Source organism: Cyanistes caeruleus, chromosome 15, assembly GCF_971803275.1.
Source record: "Cyanistes caeruleus chromosome 15, bCyaCae1.hap1.1, whole genome shotgun sequence".
Classification (NCBI taxonomy): Eukaryota; Metazoa; Chordata; class Aves; order Passeriformes; family Paridae; genus Cyanistes; species Cyanistes caeruleus.
Genome location: NC_141715.1, coordinates 13729997 through 13756788, shown reverse-complemented (window position 1 = coordinate 13756788; position 26792 = coordinate 13729997). Strand labels below are relative to the sequence as shown.

The 26792-nt window shown below is 41.6% G+C and overlaps 1 protein-coding gene across 20 annotated transcripts in view; it reads right to left on the bottom strand.

Annotated features, from left to right (window-relative positions):
• Positions 1–26792, bottom strand: part of TENM2 (teneurin transmembrane protein 2) — a 618690-nt gene that overhangs the window by 105917 nt on the left and 485981 nt on the right. For 13 of the 20 annotated variants that reach the window (XM_086851648.1, XM_086851649.1, XM_086851651.1 and 10 more), the window contains 2 exons: positions 16805–16918; positions 4827–5032 (listed from right to left, as the gene is read on the bottom strand). In XM_086851648.1, coding sequence (XP_086707774.1) covers positions 4827–5032; positions 16805–16918 — 320 coding nt within the window. The remainder of the gene's footprint in view (positions 1–4826; positions 5033–16804; positions 16919–26792) is intronic. The other 7 variants (XM_086851656.1, XM_086851660.1, XM_086851661.1 and 4 more) reach the window with 1 other exon arrangement.

The window sequence follows — 26792 nt, the reverse complement described above, 5'->3', positions numbered from 1 at the left end:
TATCTTTTATTCTATGCTTTCAAATGAGGGACAGGGTAAGAGAAGTGGAATAAAAAGTTCCACTCAATATCAGATTGCCATCCACTTGAGCCTTTTTCCACATATAATTTTTACAGGGAAAGGTAAATCAGATAAACTAGTAAAGTTCAGGCAAAGCATGCCAGGGATGTAGAGAATTGTGGCATGCCAGTAACTTTCAGCATATGTGAGGTACTAAACACACATATATCCATCTCTGAAATCAATGGCATTTGGAAAGATTGCTAAAGCCCATTGTCTAACAGTCAGAGGTTAAGGACAGACTCATCACCTCCTTGGGAAATGTTATTACTTGGGCAACATCTTGGGAAAAAGAAATTGTGCTCTTCGGAACAATTGTTCACAAAGGGTCAACTAAGGAAGCAGCAATAAAAGCTGACATTTCTCACTGGCAACATGCTGTTCGTCTCTGCTTGTGCTGGCAGGTTCCTCTGCCTCCCTCTGTTTGATGCTGATTCTACCTCATATAGTAGAGAAAGCTCAGCAGTTGGCCAGATCGAAGGGGAAGAGTTTTCAGCCTGAAACTGCTTGAAGTAGTTTTAGCTGCAGAATCTCTTTTCACGATGATGACCTAGTGAGAGCAGGTCCCTTGGCACAACGATTTTAACTTTGGTACAATTAAGACTGGTATTACCCCTCTTTAACTGAACTATGACAAATAATTTAATGCCCAGGCAAAAGCAAAATGATCAAATCTGGATAACTCTGCCAATGCTGAAGTACCGGTGCAAAGTGATACAAAAAACAAGAATATATTTTTATCCCTCTTTGGATTTCTCAGAATAGAGGGAGAAAAAATAAAAAATAGGAAGTTAATGTATCTGCTGGTGGTTCCCTGGGTGCATTAATCTTAATATGTCAGGAAGGACCAGATATATGTGCCCCAAAATAAAAAATCCCTGACTGAAGGGTCACCAGGATGACACTGTGAACTCATAAGCAGATAAGATTTCTTCACATGCTTGGCTGAATCATCATTTTGCTTTTCATGGCCTGGTTGATTTTCTGATTTTCCACCCTTGCATGATTAATTACTTTTACATAATGTTGTGCTGGAGGTATCACTCTTGCTTTAAAGCTGCTTATTGGCATACATGAATAGATTAGAAGACCCATCTAGGAAAAGGAGGCAAGTAATTTCATGATCATTAAAAAGCAACTGTGGAATTCTTAATCTAACACACACACACAACTGCTAAGGAAGAGGCCACTAAATCACATGAATTAGGGAATGGACATGTCAAACCAAATTAAATCTCTGAAGTAATTTGAAAGTTTCACTGACTTTTGGCTTTTTTTGTTTTCTTTTTTTATGATCCTTTATATTTCATGGCTTCATACTGAAAACCACATAAAAATGGCTGAAACAGCTCAGGAATAACATGCAGCAGAAATCCCAAATGACTATATCATCAGAGTTCAATTTTGCAGCAGGGAGTACTTACTATGATTAAAGCTCAATATAAGCAAGTGACTTGCCAGCCTACATCACTAAACAAATTCCAAATTCACTCTCTCGGTGAGTTTGTTTATTTTTACTACCCAGCATACTGAAATCCTACTGCTTGCTTTTATTTACAAACCTAAAATCTCATGCTAAGTTCTTTCTGGGCAATTTATTTTTTATAATTTCTCCGTACAGGGCTTTCTACCTTCTGATGCATTTTATTCACAGGCTAATAAAGACTTGATTTTTCTGGTAACCATGGGGAGTCAGAAAAATGGTTTGGGAACTTTACACCAATGGTTGTGACTCCACCACTGCCCAGAGCCACCCAGCCCAGCCACACACAGGGGATGGAAGCCACTTGTGACCACTGCGAAGCAGAGAGAGCTCGCAGGGCTCTCTTAATGCAGAGAGCCACCATAATCTTCAGGGATTTTCATGGATTTGAAACAATTTTCATGCCTCCACAATGTGCCTAGGAGTTTTTGCAATTAGGAATTGAAAGGAAAGATCTCTTAGAGATCTTTTCTCAATAAGGGATGCATATTCAACAGGAGAGGGGGAGCACGCTTGGCTTGGTGGTGAGCATCTGCCTTTATGCCAAAGCCCTGTAGGATCTAAGCAGCCAGGGAAACATATGGCAGGGAAACTTGTTTGCAAAGTGCTCTAAAATTAGTTCTTCATAAAATCCAGTTGGTAATTATTCATTAAAACACAGCCACAGAACATCTGACACCCGTGGTGGCAGCCAACCAACCGGTTTGTTCCCACTCTTGGATGTGCCACAAGCCAGCCAGTCCAGGCCAGCCCCGTGGCCATCAGGCAACTCTGAGGTGCTCACAGCTCCTAAAAGTGTTTGACCACCTGCTAAAAACCAAGGGAACACTGATGCTCCCCTGCTCTCCAAGTTGTTTTTATTCAAATAAAGCCGTTTCCTGTCCTGAATGAAAAGAGCTTTCATTTTGACATGAAAAATTTATTAAGTATAAACCACGCTGCTGGAGATGAAAACAATCCAGCTCCATGCACTGTCCTCTCCAGACGTTCCAGTGAAGTTCCTCTCAGGTTACCTCATTTCATGCATCATTTGGAACGTGCTACCAGCATGTAGCAACACCATAATTGCTGTAAGCTCTGCAGAGTCACTTCATGCATTATTTCACATTTACAGTTTGTTTTCTGTACATTATCAATTCTATTAACAGACTCTCTTCTGCTAAATTCCTATTGATCATTCAAGCCTGCACTGTGCATTTTGTTATTTCTGCATAGCACTACACAGGTTGGAGGGATTTTGTCCAAAAGCACTGCATTCCTGTTTCTACTCTGCTTGCCACTCAAAACTGCATTTTTTGCTTCTCCTCCAGAGCTTCGCTCCCCATGCTCACGGCACACAGGCTGCATCCAGACAAGTTTACAGCTACATCAGTTTGACTGACTAAACCAGGCATTTGGAATATTTGCTAAACAGTAATACTGAGAAGGTTAAATCTCAGCAGGGCTCTCAGACAGGAACTGCATCTTGTTGTCTCAGGTTAATCATGTACCTAATTTGCTGATTATTGACTTGTTCCCACAAAGGATTTTACTCGGCTTGACATGTGAGCACTGATCAGTGATGAACTGTCAAGCTGTTCACTGCTTTAGAGCTCATGTCCCTACCCTACAGAAACAAGGATTTTAAATTTCAATTTTAAAATATCGTCTGGTGTCAACTTCAGACTGTTTTCATTCATACAAAAGTATTGTGCTCCTTTCTGTCAGAACAAGGCTTCTTTTCACTAACTCAGGTCTGTAACAGCTTGCCTTTCTTATTCTAAAACAATTTCTCTTGGTAGCAGCTTGACTGAATTTTGATTGCTGGGTAAAAATGCCGTGGAATCTCCTGCTGTAGCACCCTATTAACAAGCACCAGGACCCTGCCTGATTGTGGGAAAGTTTATGCTGGTTTATATTGCAGATTCAGACCAGATCTATACTAGTTCATATAGAGCAGATTTCATAAACTCCACTTAGGAAGAGGTTTAGAACTGCTTCCTCTGAAGACTGGAAAACAAGTTCCCTGGGGAGGAATCCAGGTCAAGAAGAAACACAGATGATATTTCTCATTATTTAATTTACCAGAAAGGTCACAAAATTTCTATTCTATCCATGTGGAGTGAAAGAAAAAACCCTGCCTGATCACAGCCTTCTCAGATGAGAACATCATAATGAAACCTAGAACAAATACATCTGATCATACTGCAATATAAAGTTAATCCTGAATTTAAAAAAATGTATTTTGTACTACCAGGTACTTCCAACCGGATTTCTTGTAAAAGATACAGTCATATCTCTCTCTTTGTCATCTGCAAAAAATTAAAATTAACCTGTATTTATAGCAAACTTTGATGATTGCTTCAGAGCTTTGGTAGCCCTAAGTAATTTTCACTTCATGATTTATACTTTTGTTTGTTCTCCTCAACTAAATTGCCATTTTATTCTTGATAGAATAGGGAAAGGGAGCACTAAAATTCTGAATTAAATGAGACATGTGCAATGAATGATGCCATTACCTCACTGGAACAGCTGAAGATCCACAGACATAATTTCACCCTCAAGACAGCATATTGAATGAAGCCTTACGGACAAAATCAAAACATTCTTAAGAAAGGCTCCCACCCTGGAACATTTTCTCTGAAGATATATTTTTGTGTTGCCTGGATGGCTGGAAATGACTGAAAATCAGTCAACAGCCTTCTGCAATTTCCCATTTTTTAGTCTTTGTATCAAATTTCAGGACACCATATGCTAACATGGAAAACTGACCACATGTCCTCCCCTCCTTGGGCTGTGCACTGCTGATCCTGGTTTCTTACCAGTCAAACACACCCACTCAGTAACTCACAGAACACTGGAAAACAGCTTACCACAGTAAACTGATGAGTTTTTCACAGCCAAAGCTCCTTCTGCACAAATTCTTAGAAGCAGAGGTAATAAACCCATATCAACCTCCTCACTCCTTTACTCCTGAGTCTAATCAAAGGTTTTGGTCCTCAACTCATCCTTTTTGACTCATAGATAACTGGACAGTTCTATCCCAACTTGTGCCAAGATTATACCAGAGATTTAAAACCCCCTTTGAATGGCAGAGACATAATTACTTCTTTTATAAATGTATTGTTGAAGTATGTAACAACCTGAAATTGTTCAGATGAAGGTGGTTCAGTCAAATATCACAAATGAAGGAATTCAGGAAATCCCTCCATTTGAATTCTGTAAACTCCAAAATAAACCTAATGAAGATGACCTAGATTTTGCATTCTGACATTCAAAGCCAACAAACACATTGATAAAGTACCTGGGCATGTGATGGTGGAAGTCCTCTTCTTATATAAACACCAAAAAGAGCATCCTTCCCTAAGGATATGTTGAACTTCAGGAACTGTGGCTGGCTGATATGGATCTGAGACCTCCAAAAAACTCCGGGGGGCACCTCCTGGGTGACCCTGTGGCCAACTTCTGTTTCTCCACTATCTATGCTGCTATTCCTAGTGACCCATGGTCCTATAAAACAAAAGCAAATATAAATCAAATGAGATAACTGGCTTTAATACAGGTAGTTTTATTCATTCAAGATGAACATCTGTGGCAGTGACACCTCTTAAATCAAACTGTAACTTTTTTATTCTAATGCAATCTGCCTGCTGTTTCAATCAGCATGTAAGAATTTGGCCCTTATATTTGAAACAAAACCTGTGCAAACCTTTTCTTCTGTGGAGCATCAGCAATCTTCTCATCCCTCAAACACTTTAATTCTGTGATTGCTCCTCACTGATCAAACAGCAACAGCAGAGAGTCAATTAAGCACATGTGAATCCCCCTGTGCTCTTTTCAGTTGCATCTTCTACACAACCAGGGTATAAAAATTGCCAGAAAGGTGAACTGAAGGGTAACTTCAATCTAAATGAACTGATTACAAGTTTTTATTACCACTGTTTTCTTTACTAAAGTAGTCCAATAAACTTTAGGTCACAGACAAGAGAGTTGACAGAAGAAATGAAATGCCCACAAAAGGGTTTAGAGGACAATTTCTGTACTCTAACGTACTTCTTCTCCTTGAAACAGAGTTAGCACAGCTCAGTGCAGTGCCTTTTAAGTTCCCTCTGCCTGAAGCAGGGTCTATCTATGAGTCTTTTTCCCTTGTGCTGTGGTTAGTTAAAATCCATCATTTGATGGTTTTTCAGCATGCATTATTGAAGACAAGATACAAGACCTTTCTGGTTGAGTGCTCTGGCTTTCAGCCCATGAAATACTCAACCCTTAAAATATGGTGCAAATCCCTTCTGTTCTCAACTGAACAGGTTCTGAGGCTACACATATTTTAAACATGGAGTGCAGAACACGGAGTTAACAGTGTTTTTAAGCTACAATATGCAGCAACGTTTGATTCTGTGTTTGTATTCCCAAACAACATGGTGAGAAATCCATTTAAAAAGTCTTACAACAGGCACTATAACAAACCAGTAACCCACAGAAAATATCTGTTAGCATTCACAGAAATTTAAAGGTATCACTAATACCACTATTACCACAGACTGGATGGTAGTGATACCTCTGATACAACCTGACAGCATTTGTAAAAAGGTCAGTGTTTACTTCAGGGGGGGTTTTCTGCTGTGGTGGAATGCTGTTTTCAATAAATGGCAAGTTACTTTTGAAATATATTCCAGCACTGTATGAATGTAATGGGATGGCACAGAACAACATATAATTCCAGCAGGTAAGTACATAACAGCTTTTCTGTCTTGACTATCTTTAATTGAGAGAACTGCAAAAGCACGGTTTCAATTATAGATTCTAAATTATCTGTGTTAGCAGCACTTACACTTGTACATAATGAAACAGATACTATGTTGGCAGTGTTTTGAAATGGTAAAAGAATGCTCTGAATACCAACTGCTATACAGTTTCTGGCAACTTTTCATTTCCTATGTTAATGGGTCTACAATAACATCACAGCACTAACAAAGAAAGCAGAAGAAGCTGCAACAAGAGGCTGCAAAGAAAGGAAAAATGGCTGAGAGTGTCAAGCAATGTGCCCTTAGAGCCTCCAGAAGTGTGGAGAGCAACCAGATCAAAACACGTCCTGCTTCATGGGAACGACAGGAATTCATTTCTAGTGGATTACTGCAGCAGAGGATATCTCAAGGTTCCTATCTCAATGAAGGCAGGCATCATCTCACCAGAATTTAAATTAGTTCTTACCCACCCATACAGAGAGGAAAACCAGGGACAGAGAAGACACCAAAAATCACCCTTGGCATGTTATGCTGGAAGCACTGGCAGAGCTGGGAAATCAGCAAAAGACTGCAGGCACCTTCACCTCCTTTAAGAACATTCCATTTACTGCACAATTGCAACATATGGTAGTAAATGATGAATATTTTTTCAGTATTCTTAGAATAATTTTTTTTGGAAGAAGACTAAGCATTCTTTAATGAAGATCAACTGTATCTAAGATGCAAAAAGCTCCTTGACACACACTAAAGAACCTTGTTCTTCAGGAGCAATATATCCATAGCCAACCAGTCAAAGAAAAAATCATTTCCAGGAACTATTATTATTCAGTGTACCAATTGTCTGTAGCATGTGCATGATAAGACCACAGTAGTCTCTGCTGGTAGTTATAGTTTCACAGGCTATTAAAGCAACTCCAAAAGTGTCAATGGCTTTTTGCTAATTATGTATATATTCTCTAGAATTGTAACCTTGTAAATAAATTTAATTCTAATGGAGGATCAAGTTTTAGCATTTCTGGATAAATTTTGCCTCAGCTTCCTTTGGATATCCAGAGTTCTGCTCTGTATTTCTCTCTGGAAAAAGGCATTTTTCAGAACTCAAGGATCCTCAAATACATCAATTAAGCTAAAATAATAAAATTTCAGCCATCAGGCAAACCAGAGTTACATTCATACTATTTCAGCATGCAAAGGTGAAAAAATATATATTATTTTAGCTTAATTGATGCATTTGAGAATGTCACCCTTTCCCCAAAAATACTACTGGAAGACCACTCCTTTGTATTTCTCATCAAAATGTTGAAGTTATCATGGTGAAATAAAAATTGGTGAAAACTGCAGAGAAGACAATTGAATTTGTAGTTATTACTGAGCCTAGAGACATGATTCAGGTTCCTAACACTGAAATGATTCTGTTCACTTTGATGCTATCCTTGGAAGCATCTCCCCACAGATGCTCTGCTTTATTTTGTTCTACAACACAAATGACCTGGTTTCCAGTTCTCCAAACCATCCCTCCTGGAACATCTTAGGAAAATCTCCCCTAGAAGAGAATTGTGACAGGGGGCCACCACAGCAGGGGATTTTAAGAGCAGGTTAGATGATCACAAGTGATGGAGATCAGGTTATTTAACCTGAAGCAAAGAATGGGGCAGATGGGTGACTTTTCAGTCTGTATTTCTGTAGTGCAGCTCCATACCCAGCCTGTGTCACAGCTGCAAGGAACAGCTGCTGCCTCACCTCTGGCATGCTGAAAGGATCCCTTCCTTTTGCTTTTAAGAATTTAATTCATGATATCCTGTTTTTATGGAGCTACATTACAATGCTGTAATAACAAAATTTAGAAATGCTTGAAGTTAAACTAAAATCTAAGTTTTGCAAGCTTAGCTAACAACTTATAAAGTTTTAAATCCAACAAGATATCAATAAACTCTAGATTATGCATTATTGAATCATGCTCTCATAAATTCCTGTTGAGTTACCCTTGTTGGTATGAGGCACAAAACTAGAGACAGCATCCTTGTTCTGCTCCTTGCTCTGATACTGCCAGTGCACCATGATCTTGCTGCTCTCAGATGCCTACTTGTAAAACAGAATTATTAACAATGACAGAATTATTAACCATTCTCACCTTGAAGATGAGGAAGGCAGAGCAGTAAATATAAATATTACAGGAAGTGTATCAACACTGGCCTCTTCCCATTCCTTCCTCCCCAGGAAATAAATACAGAGTAGATACAAATGCAAAGTAGATATGGCCACTGAATCTGTCTTAGTTAATAGGCTAAAATTTATCTTTCTTCGACCTGAAAAGCAGACCATCATCCTAGCTTTGGTATCTGCAATGCATTTTTCTGCACTAACAGCTTCACTGGCAAACCCTGTCACTAGAGACTCAAACTTTTATTGTAGCTCCCTTCACTCCTCACCTCCTAATGCAGAGAATGTATCTTGCCACCTGACTCACTCCCCCTCAGCTATTTTTAGAAGCTTTTCCATGTGATGGACCACTGCAGATCACATTCAAAGAGCATCAACTACATTTAAGTGAAGTTACAGATGTGACAAACTGACAAATCTGTGAAGAAAGACTAACCCAAACTACTCATACTGCTGTGAACAAATGAATCCCAAGATCATTCTCTCTGTTGTGGGTGACTGTTGTAAAGTTCCATGTTTATCTCATAACCCCATAGATACTTGATTTTTTTTTTCCCCTGTCATTTTCTCTCTATAAACATCTACAAAAGAGTTTTAAAAGCATACTTCTTCATCTTACCCAGGGGAGCCATTTCAATCACTCAGTCAAACATATATTCATCAACTAAATAACACTTACTCATTTAAACTGCTGTTTTATTTACCCAGCTGAATTACTATTTTGGCATATACATTTGAAAAGACTGTTTTAGCATTCAAGAGTATTTGCCTTTGAAGCTATCAGACAGGCAATCCATGACAACAGCAATGCAAACTCCCCCTGCTAAGTTGTCAGCAGGTCTCATCTGTGAGCTGGAGGTCAGATTCAAGGTGGCAGTGGATGGGACATGCCCAGTCAGCCTTTAATTTAACTGATGTCAAGCAGTGTCAGCTATGCAGGCAGAGCTGTATTTACACTGAAACCAGATATACTTGATTATTTATAACTACAGTATCCTACACTGTAGCTAAAATTAAAAATAAAAATGAAATCTGGCTACCAGCAGTGTCACACTACAGACATCACATTTAAACAGCAATTAACTCCAGTCCTGTGACTGTGTGCCTCTATCATGGGGATGACTGCAAATTGCATCTTGATAGCACTCTTGAAAAATATCTAGCAGAATAACCATTCCAATGGATCAGAAATGAACTACCAAGATAAAGTGGACAACCTCAAATTAAATACAGGGAATGAATTCCACCAGGGTTGGTTAAATTTTCTTTAACTTCTTTTCCTATAATTCTATATTTCTTATAAATCACTGCTAAAAACATAGCTTACCTTTTTTTATCTAGCTTATTTTTCTGTTGTTCTTTTTATATAGCCAGGGATTTTCACAGATGACTTGGAATTCTAAAGAAATTTATGGTACAGCTGTGTAAAGGAAACCATTCAATATAAAAATAGACTGCACTGACTTTTTGCCAAAAAAGATCTTGTGAGAATTACTATGGTTCTTCAAAATAATTTAACTTTTTTCCTTAGGTAAATTTGCTACTTATATGACCAGACATATCTTATTGTTCCAGAAAGGCAAATAAAATAAAGTAGAAAATGTCTTTTCTATACAAATTTCTTCAGTGGAAAAATCAGTGCTATGCACTGTTACCATACTGACAACTCCCTATATGAACTTACACTTCAAATTATCTAATATCACCTAAGTGCCCTAGGACTCAGGTGAGAACAGATTATTTCTGGAATGTGTACAATAGATTGACTGCTACTGCAAAACAAATTCCCTCAGCTGCAATGAGCTAAAAAGCCAGGCAATGACAATTTGTCAGGAGGAGCTGCTGTGGCACATTTGAACTTCAGTTCTGCTGCGGATGCTGAGGTACCAATGAGCTCTGTTTTAGGAAGAGAGGAGGAAGGAAGCTTCTGACTGCATGAGCTTTCAGAAATCCAGGAAAACAGCTTCTGGTACAAAAACAAAACCTCAGGTTGTCTGGTCAGAAGCCTAAATTTCTATTGTGGCAAGAGGGAATAAAAAGAGGAAATCCCTTTGAAGAAGGGAATGTCTGTAAGAATGTCTGTAAGAGCCTGGCTCTGGGTCAGCTGCAGCCAGTCAGCGTGGCAGTGAAATGAAGTCTTTTGCTTTTAGTAAAATATGACAAATCTGATACACCTAAAAATTCAGGCACATCTTCACATTCATGTGGGCTTCACGAGAGTCATTGCTTTCAGTATCAAAAGCAAACTATAACTGAAATAAAATTAAGATCTGTTGGTTCATTGCATTTCACAAAGAGCAAATACATACTGGGATGGATTTCTAAATCAGGATAACAATCATCTCTGATGGCATATACCAAACTTCATCACCTGACTTTGAATAGAGCAACTCACACTATCACCATTAACAAACCCACAAATCTAAAATTCCTCTTCTGTTGAATTTAGCCAAATCCTTTGCTTTTCTGAGACAACCCTTGAGTCTGGGGTATTTTCAGAAGACCACATCTGCAAGCCTTCACAGCCTCCATCTTAACAGTTCTGCTTGCTAAGTTGTTAATTAAGACCTACATTACATTAGCCACATAACTACTTAATAAGATTAATCCACCTGGAAAACGATGGCTCGTCTTGATTAAACTGGATGAAGGTAGCAGAAGTGACATTTAAAACACATTGGCTGTTATTCCATTCTGATCGTCTGTCTGGCAGGAAACAGTGGAAAGCGAGAGATTCATGTTGTTTACATTGTTAATGAGGGATGAGTTTATCTCTTACAAGACAAGGAGCTGCCTGCAGCTGCTGCCGAGCCCTTCCAGCGTGCGCAGGGTCGCTTTCAGCGGGAGCGCGGCCGGGGGCAGCAGCGGTGCCTCAGGCAGAGTCAGGAGCTGCTCTCTTGGCATCTGAAGCCCAGCTCATCCTTCTGTCAGGATGGCACATCCTCCCCTTTCAGAATCTTGTTACTCCTTCAGCACTGCCCGTGAGCTGCATTGCTAATAAAATCTCGGAACTATTAGAAAACAAGTTGTGTGCGAACCGAAACGTGACTCGCAGCTGCAGCATCTGGCAGAGCTCTCAACATGGTTTGGAGAGAGCTGGAGACAACCTGTACAGCTCCACAATGACTGCTGAGCTCAGCTTCCCACACCCATCCAAGGCACATTGCTGCTACATCAGTACAAATCTGCTTTTCCTCTCTCTCATCTCCAGCGAGTGAGATGGTGCCAAATTTAACAGCTAATTAAACTTTCTTCCTTTCGTTATTGACATTATATTTGCAATACTGAATTTGATATCTGGAAACAAGCATTTTATATGACACTTCTAATATTTAATAACTCTAATATTTTTGAAAAAGCCTTTCTGAAATCCACACACACTGTGGTAGACTTTGTGAAGTACCTCAAAGTGAGCATTAACTTGGATCAGGTTGGTTCATCCAAAGACAAGCAAACCTTGGATTATGTGAGTAGCAAAATACAAATTCATATCAACTTTTTCCAAATAGTCAGTGCATTTATTGTACTTAAAGTGATCTTTCCACAACTGTCCACAATTATTTTTGGTGTCTTTTAAAATAGGAGGTTCTAGAATCAGAGATCACAATCTCTTCCTGTGTTTTTCAGCTCTCTAGAACATTACTATAGCAAATAATCAACATAAAAAATACTAAGTCAATATTTAATTACTAGAAAATTCGCTAAATCAAAGACAATATACCCTAAACAAAAAAGTTGATACTAAAGCATTCTTTATATGGGTTTTCAGCAGGGGTTAGTTTGGATATTTCCATATAAATTGAAGGAGATCTTAGGTGTCCTCTGAAATTATTAAAGTTGAATTTACAGCATTTTCTGTCAATTAGAAAGGAAACATAGTCATAGATTTTATGGAAATGTGTATCTAGCCCACCACATAATTTTAAATGTAGAAAACTTTTGGCATAGATTCACGGAATTCAGGCACAGATAAATCCCATAAGATCATCTATTTCACTTCTTTTTGAAGAAGCAATTATTCCCAAACATGCCTCTTTTCTTTTTCCCCCACTTTCCCCTTAATTTAGATTTATTACACCCAAATTCTAACATTATCCTTACACAACCTAAGACATACATAAGAGATAAATGGGCTTCACTCTCAGAAGGATTTTTTAATGTCATTACAATCTATCTCATCCCTGTAGAAATTCCAAGGCAGTATCAGGTTTTGGGGTTTTATACACTATGAAGGGATGCTGCCTTATGATCTCTATTAAGAAAGAAATTTTTGTCTCCTAATTTAAATCCCTAGTTGAACATAACTTTCACAGCATGGTGGACTTCACTTGCAGTTTTAAAGCAGCACTGAGGATTGTTCTGCCCATTGCTCTTGCCTCCTCCTTTCAGACATACCCACTATTAGTGAGATGTAGTGTGTAATTACAAAAAACCTGAAACTGTGTTATCTTAATAGTGAATTTTGTTTTCATTCAGATAGGAAAATGCAGTAATAAAGTAATTTACATTCCTCTTAAATTGCAGTTTTATTATTTCCTACCAGAATTTAGTCTCTTAATAAGGAACAGGCAGATCAAATTGAATACCTGCTTTTTTTTTTCTCTTTTTTTTTTTTTTTTTTTTTTTCTCCTTTCAAATTACTCTACTTTAAAATGCTTTGCTTGCTGAGTAGGCACAGCTTGTGTTTAAGTGGCCCTTCTCAGACTAGGGGTTAAAGGTTTCTTTGGGAGACCCTTGTTTTGAAAAGAATGGCTTCATCCTGAGTTGTGTCAATTATAGAAAGGTCACTCTCCACAGCCAGAGCCCTGAAATGGTTGTTGTGTTAAAAGCTGTCAGAGGCTTTCCTAAAAACTGCTGGGATAGCAATATTAACTTGGACATAATAAAAAGAAAGGTGAGGTAGAAAAACTTTTCTCCCTTCCCTGCTCTAAGAATTTGTCTTTTCGATATTCCTTGTGTTCATCCAAACTGTCATTCATTTTATTCCACTGTGGAAGATTACTTGCCTAAATATTGTTCTTCCTCCTTCCCCCACGTTATCAGCATTTCAGCAACCTTCTACAAAATGTCAGAAGAACAAGTAAACTTTTCCAGCATGCTCTGAGGAAAGCTAACTGCAGCAATTTAAGACACAACCAGCAGTTCTTTCTCCTTGTCTCCTCTACAGGAGGTTACCACTCCCAAAACAGCATCTCAGCCTCTTCAAATGTGCAAAGCTAATTAGAGTGGGGCTGGGATGAACTGCCAGAATTTGCACTGAAGTGCCCCAGGCTGATGAGCACATTCCAGTCCTGCTGCCCTATATTTGCACAGAGATTGCAACAAAAAGCTGCAGGGAGGGAATTGGGAAAGGTGTTAAAGCCCTGCAGTTGTCTGCTAAATGACCATAATTACCGACCTGAGCTCTTCAGGTTCCTGCCCAAAACCACAGGGTCTCTCACCTGTGCACAACCTGCAGGCAGTTCAGCAGCAATGCAAACATTCTGCACTTAGGGATGTGCTGTTCATGCACTTCGACCTACAGCCAGCCAGAGATGAAAGCCAAACCAATGAACACTTCTCTAACAAGGTTCAGGTTCTTGGCACCATCAGGATGTAGGATTTCAAGACAAGGAGGAAGTCAATACTGGACCCTCCGTAGAAAACATGGAGAAGCTGAGGTGCAGCAGCGTCACCATTTATTGAAAACAGAAGCAAATCCATGAAATGATCAAGCTCATAAAAGAACAACTCAGTTTCCTTTCCCAGCTCTATTTTAAGTGATTGTTTTCCCAATACAAGTATCCTGTGTCAGCATTTGCTTCTAACACTTGCTTTGGCAATTACCAAGCTTAACATGAGCCTGAGTGCAAGACAGTGCTCAGCCTCTGAGCAGAACTTTTCAGGTGACAAAAATCAAGTGCTCAGACTTCTCCTGTTACAGTCACGCCATCCACCATCCCAGCACACTAAAGTGTGGGAGGTGCTTTGTTTAACTGTAACATTCTGTTCTGCCTTCCCATAATTTTTGTAATAACCAGAGAAGACCTTACTGCGATGTAGCAAAGAAAACCCTTGAACCTCACCAGTAAAAAGCATTCAATTTAAATGATTAAAATAACTTTTGTGACATGTAACGTCTCTGTGTTTTTAACATGTACTCTCAGTTTAAGAAAGTATTTCTGGTTCTAGGTTTTACTTATTTTTTCTTTCCACTGCCATGTCTTTGTCATCTTCCTCAGTTTTTCTTTAAGAGAAAAAGAAACCATTTGTTGTCTAATTTCTCACATTAATATCACAGGACAGACTGTTTACCATGGGTCAAATTCTGCTGTCCTTGGTGTTTGCTATTAGAATTCATCTGAGAAAGAAGAACCAGGGATGTGGTCCTGGCTGCAAGCCAGTTCTCGACTTCTCTCAAGCACTAAACCAAGCTTTTCACAGAATCCCAGAGCGGGTCAGGTAGGATCACAGTGAGTCATGCTCACCCCCTGCTCCAGCAGGGTCATCCCAGAGCACAGGGAACAAGATTGTGTCCTGAAGGTTCTGGAATATCCCCAGTGAGGGAGATGGGGACAATATGATCCAGTGCTTGGTCACTGCACAGGAGTTCTGCCTCACGCTCAGGTGGAGCCTCCCGGGCACCAGCTCCTGCCTGTTGCCTCCTGTTGGAAGCACTGTGAAGAGCCTGCTCCATGCTCTGAGATATTTACACAAACAGTGAGGTCCCCTCTCCGTCACCTCTGGAAGCTGAACAGCCCCAGCTCCCTCAATCTCCTCTTTCTCTGAGATCTCTAAGCTATACCTGGAGAAAGAACACGTAGCCAATAAAGCCATGTCCATGGCAGCGCAGCTTCACAAGCGATAACGCACAGGAGATAACGCACGGGATGGAGCGCGAGCGCCCGAGCACGCGGCCAGCGCGCAGGGGAACGCTGAGAGCCACGGGGGAGAGCATGGGCGGCCTTCTGGGGCTGTGGGCAGCGTTTTGGGGCGGTTTTTAGGGGTCTGATGGCATTTTGGGGAGATTTGTGGGGGTTCGGTGATGTTTTGGGGTGATTTGCAGTGGTTCAGCAGTGTTTTGGGACGGTGTGGCAGTTTTGGGGCAGCTCACTAGTATTTAGGGCAGTTTGTACGGTTTCAGGGCTGTTTTGGGGTGATTTAGTGGTGTTTTGGGGTGTTTTGTGGTGGCTTGGCAGAGTTTGGGGGCGGTTTGGGGCGGTTCAGGTGGTGTTTAGGGTGTTGTGTAGTGGTACGGGTCATGTTTAGGGACGGTTTCTGGCTGTTCGGGTGGTGTTAAGGGTGGGTCCGGGTGATGTTTAGGGCGGTTCGTATGGTGTTCAGGGAGATTCGGGCGGTGTTTAGGGCGGTTCGGGGTGTTTCTGGTTGTTTGGGTGGTGTTTAGGGCGGTTCGGGCGGTGTTTAGGACGGTTCGGGGCGTTTCTGGTTGTTCGGGTGGTGTTTAGGGCGGTTCTGGCGGTGTTTAGGGCGGTTCGGGTGATGTTAAGGGCGGTTCGGGCGGTGTTTAGGGTCGGTTCGGGCGGTGTTTAGGGTGGTTCAGGGCGGTTCTGGCGGTTCGGGCGGTGTTTAGGGTGGTTCGGGTGATGTTTAGGGCGGTTCGGGGCGGTTCGGGCGGTGTTTGTTTAGGGCGGTTCGGGGCGGTTCGGGCGGTGTTTGTTTAGGGCGGTTCGGGGCGGTTCGGGCGGTGTTTGTTTAGGGCGGTTCGGGCGGTTCTGGAGGTTCGGGCGGTGTTTAGGGCAGTTCGGGCGGTGTTTAGGGCAGTTCGGGCGGTGTTTAGGGCGGTTCGGGCGGTGTTTAGGGCGGTTCGGGCGGTGTTTAGGGCGGTTCGGGCGGTGTTTAGGGCGGTTCGGGCGGTGTTTAGGGCGGTTCGGGGCGGTTCGGGCGGTGTTTAGGGGCGGTTCGGGCGGTGTTTAGGGCAGTTCGGGCGGTGTTTAGGGCAGTTCGGGCGGTGTTTAGGGTGGTTCGGGCGGTGTTTAGGGGCGGTTCGGGCGGTGTTTAGGGCGGTTCGGGGCGGTTCGGGCGGTGTTTAGGGGCGGTTCGGGCGGTGTTTAGGGCGGTTCGGGGCGGTTCGGGCGGTGTTTAGGGGCGGTTCGGGCGGTGTTTAGGGCGGTTCGGGGCGGTTCGGGCGGTGTTTGTTTAGGGGCGGTTCGGGCGGTGTTTAGGGCGGTTCGGGGCGGTTCGGGTGATGTTTAGGGCGGTTCGGGCGGTGTTTAGGGCGGTTCGGGCGGTGTTTAGGGCGGTTCGGGCGGTGTTTAGGGGCGGTTCGGGTGATGTTAAGGGCGGTTCGGGGCGGTTCTGGCGGTTCAGGCGGTGTTTAGGGCGGTTCGGGCGGTTCTGGCGGTTCGGCAGGGTCGCTCGGGGCGCGGCGCGGACCCACCTCTGCCGGCAGGCGGCGCGGGCGGGCCGTCCTCGCCGGGCGGGCGCAGCCCGTTGTTGAAGGTCGGAGCCTCGGCCGGCTGCAGCTGCCAGTTCAGCCCCAGGAGATGCATGGCTGCGGACACAGGGGACACAGACAGCGGTCAGCGCGGCTGCGGACACCCGAGCTACGCCCCAGAGCCACTCGGCTCGCAAGGATGGGGATGTGCTAAAAGAACCGGCACGAAACGCCCCGCACACCCCAGCCCATCCCCCCAAAATCCGAGTGAACAAAAGCGAGCCCCGGTGGCTCACACGCATCCATCGTGTGGCACTGAAATACAAAAGGCAAAATGCTCACAAGCCTGGGCAGAGCCGGCACCAAGCGACACTTTCCCGACTCACAAAGTGCGGGGGACGCATCGGGAAACAAAGCACTTGGTGCAAGTACCAGCTCCGAGTTTAAATTATAGGTGGTAATTTATATGTTGATTATAAAATTGGCTTTAGCCCTATGTAAAGTAGTGACTTGGTAATGCAATTGTTTTGTGTTAGTATAACTTACTTAAATCAATATATTAGAATAATAGACTCACAGAATGGTTTGGGCTGAAAGCAACCTGAAAGAGCATCCAGCTCCAATCTCCTGCCATGGGCAGGGACATCTTCCACTAGACCAGGTTGCTCCAAGCCTTGCCCAACCTCACCGTGAACACTTCCAGGGCTGGGCCATCCCCAGTTCATCTGGGCAACCTGTGCCAGGGCCTCGCCACTGTCAGAGGCATTAATTTCTTCCCCATACCCAAACTACCCCCACTCTCGGTGTGAAGCCATTACAGAGCCTCTATCTTCATTTCGGAGACTGAGCCTCCCTGACCAGCCCTGTGCTGTGCCAATCCTTTCACCTCCCCGTTTTTTGAGCCCACAGCCCCAAGCCCTGGCCAGCCCCGGGCAGGGAAGGTTGGCTTGCTCACAGCCACCTGTGGCTCCATCCCTGGGGCAGGGACCGGTCTGAGTGGCCACGTCAGAGGCTGTGCAGCCGCCCCTGGAACACGAGCTGAGCAGTGGGAGCGAGGCCAAGCACGCACAGCACAAGTGCCTGAGTTATAGGCACTGTGGCAGGGCTAATTGAATAAGTCCTGTGCATAATGCATGAGACTTGACAGGTCTGAATCATTCAGCCCGTGGATTTATGTGCATCTTCACCTTGTATAAACACAGCTACCTGCACACTCTCATCACATTATCCCCATGGCACTCTCAGTACAGAGCAGCCCACCAAGCCGCTTCTCTCCCTTTCTTTGCATCTTTCTGCTTACACAGGATGTATGTAAACCTCTACACCACTGAGAGCAGCGTTTCCAGTTATGTCAAAAGGTGTTTGAGAGGATTCACTGGTAATTTGTGAGCAGGAAAAAAAATTATGATTATGGGCACCCTTAGAATTGTTCTCTTCTGCAGTGTCAGATCCACATGAGATTATCAGATATTTTCCATCCAATTCAAAGTGTTTATAGTGGTGACAAATGGCCCAGCAATGGCCACACACTAAGTGTTCAAAGAGTAGATGCTGGGGTAGGAAAGGTAAAACACTTTTCACAGAAGCTGCCATTTAGTGCTGGAGCTCCCACTCAGACAATCTCAGAATGCAGGGAGTCAGTTTAGATGTGACTGATTCATATGTGCATTCCTATGCTCCAGGAAAACAAAAAGCATCTCCCACCCCCAGAATCCATCTACCCCAACCCCTGGAAATCTCTCAGCATGCAATTTATGCTGAGTTTAACCTCTGTATTTTTGACAAAAGCAGCAGGGGAGCAAGACATGTTTCCTAACACCATCTTCCCCTGGACATCCTATGGACAAAGCAGATGCCTAAGAATAGTAACTAAAATCAGGAGATATTTTCTGAGAAGAGGGCAGTTGCCAGATTTCACATTTATGCTGAATTTTCACATTTTGTTTCTTTTAGGTCAAAGTACCTCACAAAAATAAACCAAAAAAATGCCTTAAAGCCTCTGGTATGTAATATGAACTTAAAAAGGATGTTTTGCCAAGAAACTACTCAAAATTTATTTCTGCATGTACGTAGAAATGTTTAAGAATCCTTGGAAAATACACAACAAATTTATGTGGGATCAAATGATTTATTCAATTACAACTTACTTGTCTTGCCAAAACAAACATTTTAAAAAGCTTTTTTAGTCTAATCTCAGACAACCAATTTTTTTCTTTTATTTTTTTCAAAGTACAGCAAATGAAACTGAAAAGTCATTCCCAAAGCTCAAAGCTCACCAAACTGCAGCTTATCCAGACTGCCCCACTGAGCAGAGACAGCTGTGCTGGGGCTGGGACAGCAGAGGAGCAGCTCGGGGTGGGTTTGTGCTCTCAGCAATTCCCACACCCTGCACAGGCACCACATTCAGCTGCACCAGCCCCAAAAGCCAAAAGTGCATAAAGATTAAGTGAATTTCAAAGCCCTGCAATGCAAACAAGTCACAGAGGAGGATTAGACTTTTGTGTTTTAGACTCTCAGTATGTCTATTCAAAGTTGCCATTTTTTTAAATTTTATTTTATTGGGAGCATAACCATAAATGTAGGTCACTTGCAGAGATGAAAGCCTGCTGCTTCAAGTGTGAACCAGTCCTTACAACAGAGAGATAAAGAAATTCTAATAGTCTGTCCAAGAAAATTATAGTTGCTACCTTATAATTACCAGGTAAATTCAGACAAGGAATTATAAAAGATCTTATTAACATGGTATTAAAAAACCCCTGTGATCCATCTGCTTCCAAGCACACCATGGTTTCATTAATAACTGTGTTTTAATCATGGATGCACGTTAGGTAGGAGCAATTAGAGCTCCTTCCTAACGGGGCAGGGATTTGCATGTCTGCTCCATCCCTCCGGGAGACTGAGCATCTCCTGCACATCTCACACATCCATGAGGTGATCTACCAACTTCCACAAAGACAGCTGCAGTCACAAACACGGGGAACCTTCCCCTTCCACCGAGGATGAGAGGAGGAAAGTGTGTCACAGGGGCCAGAGGGGAAAGCTCTGTGTCTGCATCGCACCGAGCAGAGCCACCGGCAGCCGAGCAGGGGAGCAGGGAGATTCCTCCTCTCCCTGCTTCACAACGCTGAGAGATGGCAAATTTATATGATTAACCTTTCGTTCTGTTAATCAAACAAAATGCCTCCAGCAAAGGAATAAGTAGAAGCCCGTTTAATTAGAAATGTGGGGATACATGCAGAAGTTGAGTGCATATGTCTCGGAGGAGGAATTTGGGCTAGTCAATTTATGCCTGTTTGCTGATTTTTCTGCTTTTCTTTTCTAGTTTGGAACTGCCTTTGTTTTTTTTTTTCTGGGCAACAATTTGTGTATCCACAAATTATATTTTGCAGAGCACTTACAGGTATTATTTTTGCATGTTTGCTTTCCCCCACCCCTCAACATTTAAGCATATTTTCAAAGTTCTCTCTGATACTTGATTTTCAAACACCGAGCTTGTCAGAATTTATAGGGTTCATTTATCACTAATATATAGTAATTCAGCATATTTATATTCTCTAAACCATGAGAATTCAGAAACAATAAATTTTGAAGTAAAACTTTTGAGGTTTAGGTTAAAAATAATAATCAAACTCTCACTCCCACTCTAGCACCATTCACATACAGAAAGCAAAAGCACCTGGAAGCTAAACCTGCTTGCCCAGCAAGAACAAAAGCAGAGACCTGGTTCATCACTCCAGGTGGCAGAGCTGCCAAGGATCAGTCTAAGACTTACATAAGATAGAGGTTGCTAGAGTGAATCACATATTATTTTAAGAAGTCCCAAAAGGTACACAAATCCACAGGAAATTGATAAAATTTACATGCAAATTATCTTGAAATTCTCTAAACTCAGTAGTGTTCTTTCATTCCCGCATTCCTCTCTCATTGGTCTTCTCTCATTCTGGCCATGAACCCAGTGCCCACTCCAGCCAGAGTTTTGTCTGAAGGACAATGGTTTCCAAGCTCAGCTCTCTGTCTTTGTGCTCTTGTCACTCTTGACCTTGTACTTTCAAAGGGAGAGACCTCTGGTGTCTTTGTGAGCTGGAGACCTCCCTTAGAGCTCAGTGTCTGCCAATAGGCAGAGCAGAATGAGGACTTTCACTAATCCCTTTACTTGATGATATTCTTTCTTAAAGGGAGGAATATTCAGACTAATGATCCATCATTTCACCCATTCCTTCTGCATCTTTCCAGTCAGGGAACACTGCTTGCTCCTTGGAAAATTCAGTATTCCCTGAGCAGCTCAAAAAGATGGGAAGAGTATACAACTGAACAGAATTAAGAATGTTTCAATAGTTTAATTTCCAACTAGTCATGCTTATTAGCCCTTGAATTATCATCATTCCACAAGGAACCCATCAAACTATGACTTCACTTTGTAGGGATACATCCAGCGTTTGTCTGGAGCAGGGCAACATTTTTTCATATGAATAAGAAATCACTCCATTATATCCTGAACAACATGAACAAACACACACTAAAAGCACGTTTGCTGTTCGAAGGCCATTGTGTTATAGGAGCAGAAATGTTCAAAGTTTCCTTTCCATCCACTCATGAGGTGAACAATGATGCAAATCTTGTTATTTATTATGTAGTTTTCAGCAGCATCAAATTAATTTCCAAGCCAGGTCTAATGAATCACAGACATGATGAAACAAAAGGTACCTAATAAATCTTAAATAATGTTAATTTCATAGCCTCTATATTCAAAGACATAGCTGCACATCTATTTCTAATTTCATACGGTCTGAACGTTGTTTTAACACACAACAATGTTTGTAGGAAGCAAAAGATATTATTATTATTATTATTATTATTATTAGTGTTTTGCACTTCTAGGGGCATATAGATGGGCACCCAAACAACCTGAAAAGAATAAATGTATTTCCCAAAAATTAAAAAGCAATTAAACATTATTGCATGCTTACTTGTATTAAATCTTACTGAGCTGAGACTCATGGTCCTTTATTAATTACTATTTCTTGATTGTGCAGCAGAACTTGAGGAACACCAGAAATTGATCTTACCGATCTCAATTATTATTCATAAAATAACAGTTACTTAAAAGATTAGAAACACAGTCATTTAAAGTTTTATTATTCCTCTGGAGAAAGAGGTTCAAGTTCAACCCAAGTCACAAGTGAAACGAGTGCATTAGGCCTATTCCCCAGCGATTACTTGCCCCCATTACAGAATGAATGCACAATCCATCACAGCTGACAACCTCTCCTCAAGAGATGCCCGAGACAGGAATAGCAGGGGGCTGAAAGTCAGGAAAGAGCAATGGGGGAGCTGCATGGGAAAAACTTGCACAGTGCTGCAAGCACTCCACTCCATTCTAAGCACTGCTTTCAGAATCTGCTGAGTGCAGATTCTCGGTCGCTGTAACAAGGGAAGTAAGAAACCTTTCCCAGCTCCTCTCGTATCTGAAGAGGTTGAAAGACAGTTCACAAACACACAAATGATCAGAATTTGCTGAACTAAGTCTCAGTTGAGATCCATACTTTGCTAATGTGCCTTACAATTAGCAGGCACTGAACAGGGGACAGGGAGGCTTTGTCGGGTGGGCAGTGCTGCACGTGTCCCTTTATTAGAAGGTATGTCACCACTGGGGACAATCTGTAAAAGTCCTCTCCCACAAAAACTGGACTTGGCAATGCATATGCCAGACAAAGATTTCAATAAATCACAGATGATTTACAGAGGCTGGCACCACCCTCTGCTCAATAATTTTGTTGGCCAGCCTTCAGCCACATTTGCAGCAGGAGCAGTACAAGCGCTGCCAGGATGAAGCTGGGATGAGATAGGAGTCCTTGACAAGGGCTGAGGAAGGTGTGTCAAAGAAAGCTCACAATTATATTTGTGCCCTCTCATATTCTGCTATTGGCAGAAAGGGACAGGGTCTCCAGGACCTCTAACCTGCAATCCACCCATTAAACATATATGAAAGTGCTTGAAATATCATTATCAAAGAATATGAGTCTTGCTACTTAAAAGGAGCAGTCTTAAAATAAACGTGAGCAAGTAGCACCTTTCCTTACTAGAGAAACAATGACGTCTCTCCTAAAATTCAGAAGTGTCAGAACTTTCTATTCTTCCTTGAATACCTCGTGTGACTGTGACAAGGATGCCAGAGTTCTCCTGAGGGTATCCAAGAGATGTCACAAAAATTGATCACATTCCCACGCCTTTTTCTAAAACAAAACAAAAGCCACATGGCTTGCTGGGTGGACATCTGCCACTTTTGATATATTATCTACAGGAAAGTCTAAAGTACTATTTTAAAAAGTCCAAATTCTATCATAGAAAACAGGCCATGCAGGGAAAGGGGCACAGTCTGCTGCTGATAATGCATTATTCAAGAAGAGACCTGACCGAGAACTGCACAAGGACATGAAATAACTGAGCAGCTGGGCCAGAAATTGGCAGATGAAGTTCAAACCTGTAAAATAACGTATGCTGGAGAGGAGTAATTTTAACTCCACATGTAAAATAATGACTTCTGAGCTGACTAATATCAAACAGAAGGAACATTTTGGGCTAGATGATAATCTCGAGTAAGTCAAACACTGAATCATTATGGGAAGGGTAAACAAAGCAAGGAATATTGTTATGAATATAGAATGACCAGAGGCTGGAAAACAAGTAGGGCAAAGTACAAAGATGATTTGTCCTTCTTACAAGATAACCACTTTTGGGTGCTGGAGACAAATCAATGAGTAACTTGACCTGTATCTAACCCAACACAGCTGCTGCTACACACACACATTGCCAGCACTCCTGGGTGTATCCCCCACTCCCAGTGTTTCCTGAAGTGTTTGATACAAGGACCTGCAGCATGGCCCTGCCTGTCCACCAGGCCCTGCAATCTAGATGTTTAAAATGACTTGTCACAGGCAAACCCTGGGATTTTTGTGCCATAAAGCATTTCCTAGAAGCAGCATGATTTTAGGCAGAGAATGCAGTACATAAATGGCAATTGCTGACATGCCACAACTTTTGTGCAGGTGTCACAACCCAGTGCAGCTATTCATCACTACAATGGTAAATACTCTAATTAATAGCACAGCAGAGTCAGATATAATTATGAGAGAAGCATTTTCAAAATATTTTGTTGGAGATCTCAGGGACACAGCAGATAAGGATTTAACTTTTACAGGGTTGATAGCAGAGATCAAAGATCAGCTAAAAAAAATGCATCATTCTCTGGACTACCAGTACTTAGGGTATTTATGAACCTGTTTTTAATATTAATGATTTAGAATCCTACAGAGCTCATATAAAACATTTGGATGAATTCTTGATTATATTTCCTCTTCTACTTGTGACCATTCAATTGTTTGTAGGCAAGGTTAAAGTAGCATTTCAAAAATAGATCATTTGATGTAAATGTAATCCTTATTTTGTGGAATATATGCAAAACGTCCTGCTTATTGACTGTGACCATTGAAGCTCAACAACAAATAAATGGCTTACTTTCAAGGTCATTCATTCTCAGCAATTCATCTTAATCATCAGTATGCTCTTTGCTATGCACAACATTTTTGTAATAAATTTAAATTATAAGTTCATTTGGGAACTCCATATGAAGCATTATCAAAAGCCAAAACTTCAAGAGTATACAGATACCACTCTTTTCAATAAAACAATAGGCTCACCTGTATTACACCTAGAGAGCACAATAAAGAACCATTCTGCTGTCTTATTTATCCTGCCCATAACACTGAACAAGACCTTTCAATTCTCAGGGTCACCTTTTGCAGTTTACAGTGCTGAAAATGGAAAATTCCTCTAACTACAATGACGCTGCTGCATATTTTTATATCTTTTTTATATTTTTTTTCCCACTTTTCTATCAATTGAATTAATTGATACAATACAATAATATTGTTACCCACATACAAATTTCTATATGTTACCCAGCCACAGGTTTATACTCTTGTTAATTGTGCCTGACATCTGCAATAGTTTTAACCTTAAAAACAATAGCAACATTTTGTAACTTTTGAAAGAGACAGTATTTTCTGGCTTCAGGAGGAAAGCTGTGAGGAGTGTTTATAAAAAAGCAGTGTAAGGAATCTCAGGCTGGCATTCCCACTGGCCTCCTCGCTGCTGCAGAGAGACTCCAGCTCTGGGCTTCTCTCAGCCAGAGAGTTCCTATGAACAGACATGGGAAATGGGAATTCCAGCACCTCAGTTTCTGGGGCAGGAGCCGAGGGAAAGGAGGCAGACCCTGAGCTTTGGACAGTTCTTGCTGAGGAAGAGGGATGAGCTCAGCATCAGCCATGCTCCTTCTGCTCACCAGGGACACGCAGGAACCATTGCAAAACACAAAGGAATGGAGAGCTGACTTCACACTATCTTAAACATAAGAAACAATTCCTTAGGCATCATTTCACCCTCAGCATGTAAACTCTTTCAGACAATAAACTGTTTACAACAAGATGTTTGCTTTAAAGCATCCAGCCCAAGAAATGTTTTAGAGAAATACCATAAAGGATCTCTGAGTGAGTGTATTGTTGTCAGCAGCAGAAAAACTTCTGTTAGGAATTAATTGCTTTCTTTTGAATAAATGTTTTTAAAGATTGAAAAGGAGATGGAAGAGGGGCTATAAGATGCTTCATTGTCACTGTGTTCACACAGAAGAAATAGGGGCACCCAAAAAAAAGTTTGTCTTTTTTTTTTTTTTCAAATTGATCACCCCCCTCCAAGCTGACTGATTTATTTCCCTGTGTACGTCAATAAACTGAATGGAATGGATTTTCAAAGCACAGCATGAAAGATATACCCACAAATCCCATTAGGAGTAATGTGATTTGTGTGCTTATCTGCCATGCAATGCTTTGAAAGTTCATTCCTCTATTTCCATCTTCAGTTTTTCTACTTCCAAAAATAGTTGAAAAGCTTACACACACACTTGCAGCTCCTTTGGGGGTAGGCAGAAGTGAAGGATGTGAAGAGACAATTCCCAGGATAAAGCCAGGAACACGAGCTGTACCTTGGGTGGGTGTTTGTTCCCCAGTCCCCACCGTGATGGGATAGAAAGGATCCCTGGCTCAGGCCTCGACTTTGCTCCTCTCACTGCTCTTTACTGAAATGTTTTGATTTTGTGCCACTTTGAGCAATCTTTTTGTCACGAGAAGGGTAACAGCATTGCGTGCTGCCTTCAGAATCTGGAATCTCATGACAAAGACCTTAAAAGAGAAGCAGAATACAGTGCACTGCTCATTTATTCTCATGACAGGCCTTAGATTGTACAGAGCGTAGAGAACTGGCACACGATTAATCAGTTCCTGAGACTGGGTAACGTGAACTCACTTCTTATGGCAATTTCAAGAGTCAAGGCTGCAATCATTTTGGTCTTGCATCTGAACTAGATAACTGTTACTAATAAGAAAAGTGTATATATTTTTATTTACCCAATACAGCATCTTTCAGCCTGGAGGATCCCAGATCACATTATACAATATCCACTTTACCAGCCTTGCCAAAATACTGCCACTTTTGTAACAGGCTTAGAAGAGCAGAAAGGCATGCTCTTAACTCAATTTTGCTCTATTTTTGAGCAATTGTGAGCATTCAATGTTAATACAAAGCAAATTGAATCCAATTTTAATTTCACACCTAAAAGACACCATTATCATGAATAAAGTACCCAGCTTGTCTTTATTCTGTTTCCAAGAGGAGGAAGAACCTAGATGAGACTTGGAACTGGTGTTTCAAGGAATATAGACACAAATATGCTCTTGAAAATCGCTGAGGCCTGAACTTACAAGAATGAAAATAACTGCTTTACTTTTAATACTGATCATAAACCTAAGGGATATCATGTCAAACATTTATTCAACTACGTTCATCTTCTGAAACTGCAACTGCCCTAATTTCTACAAACATGTTGAACAAGATTTTCATAATCTCACTGTTCCAAAGCATTCAGACCTTGACTCAACCT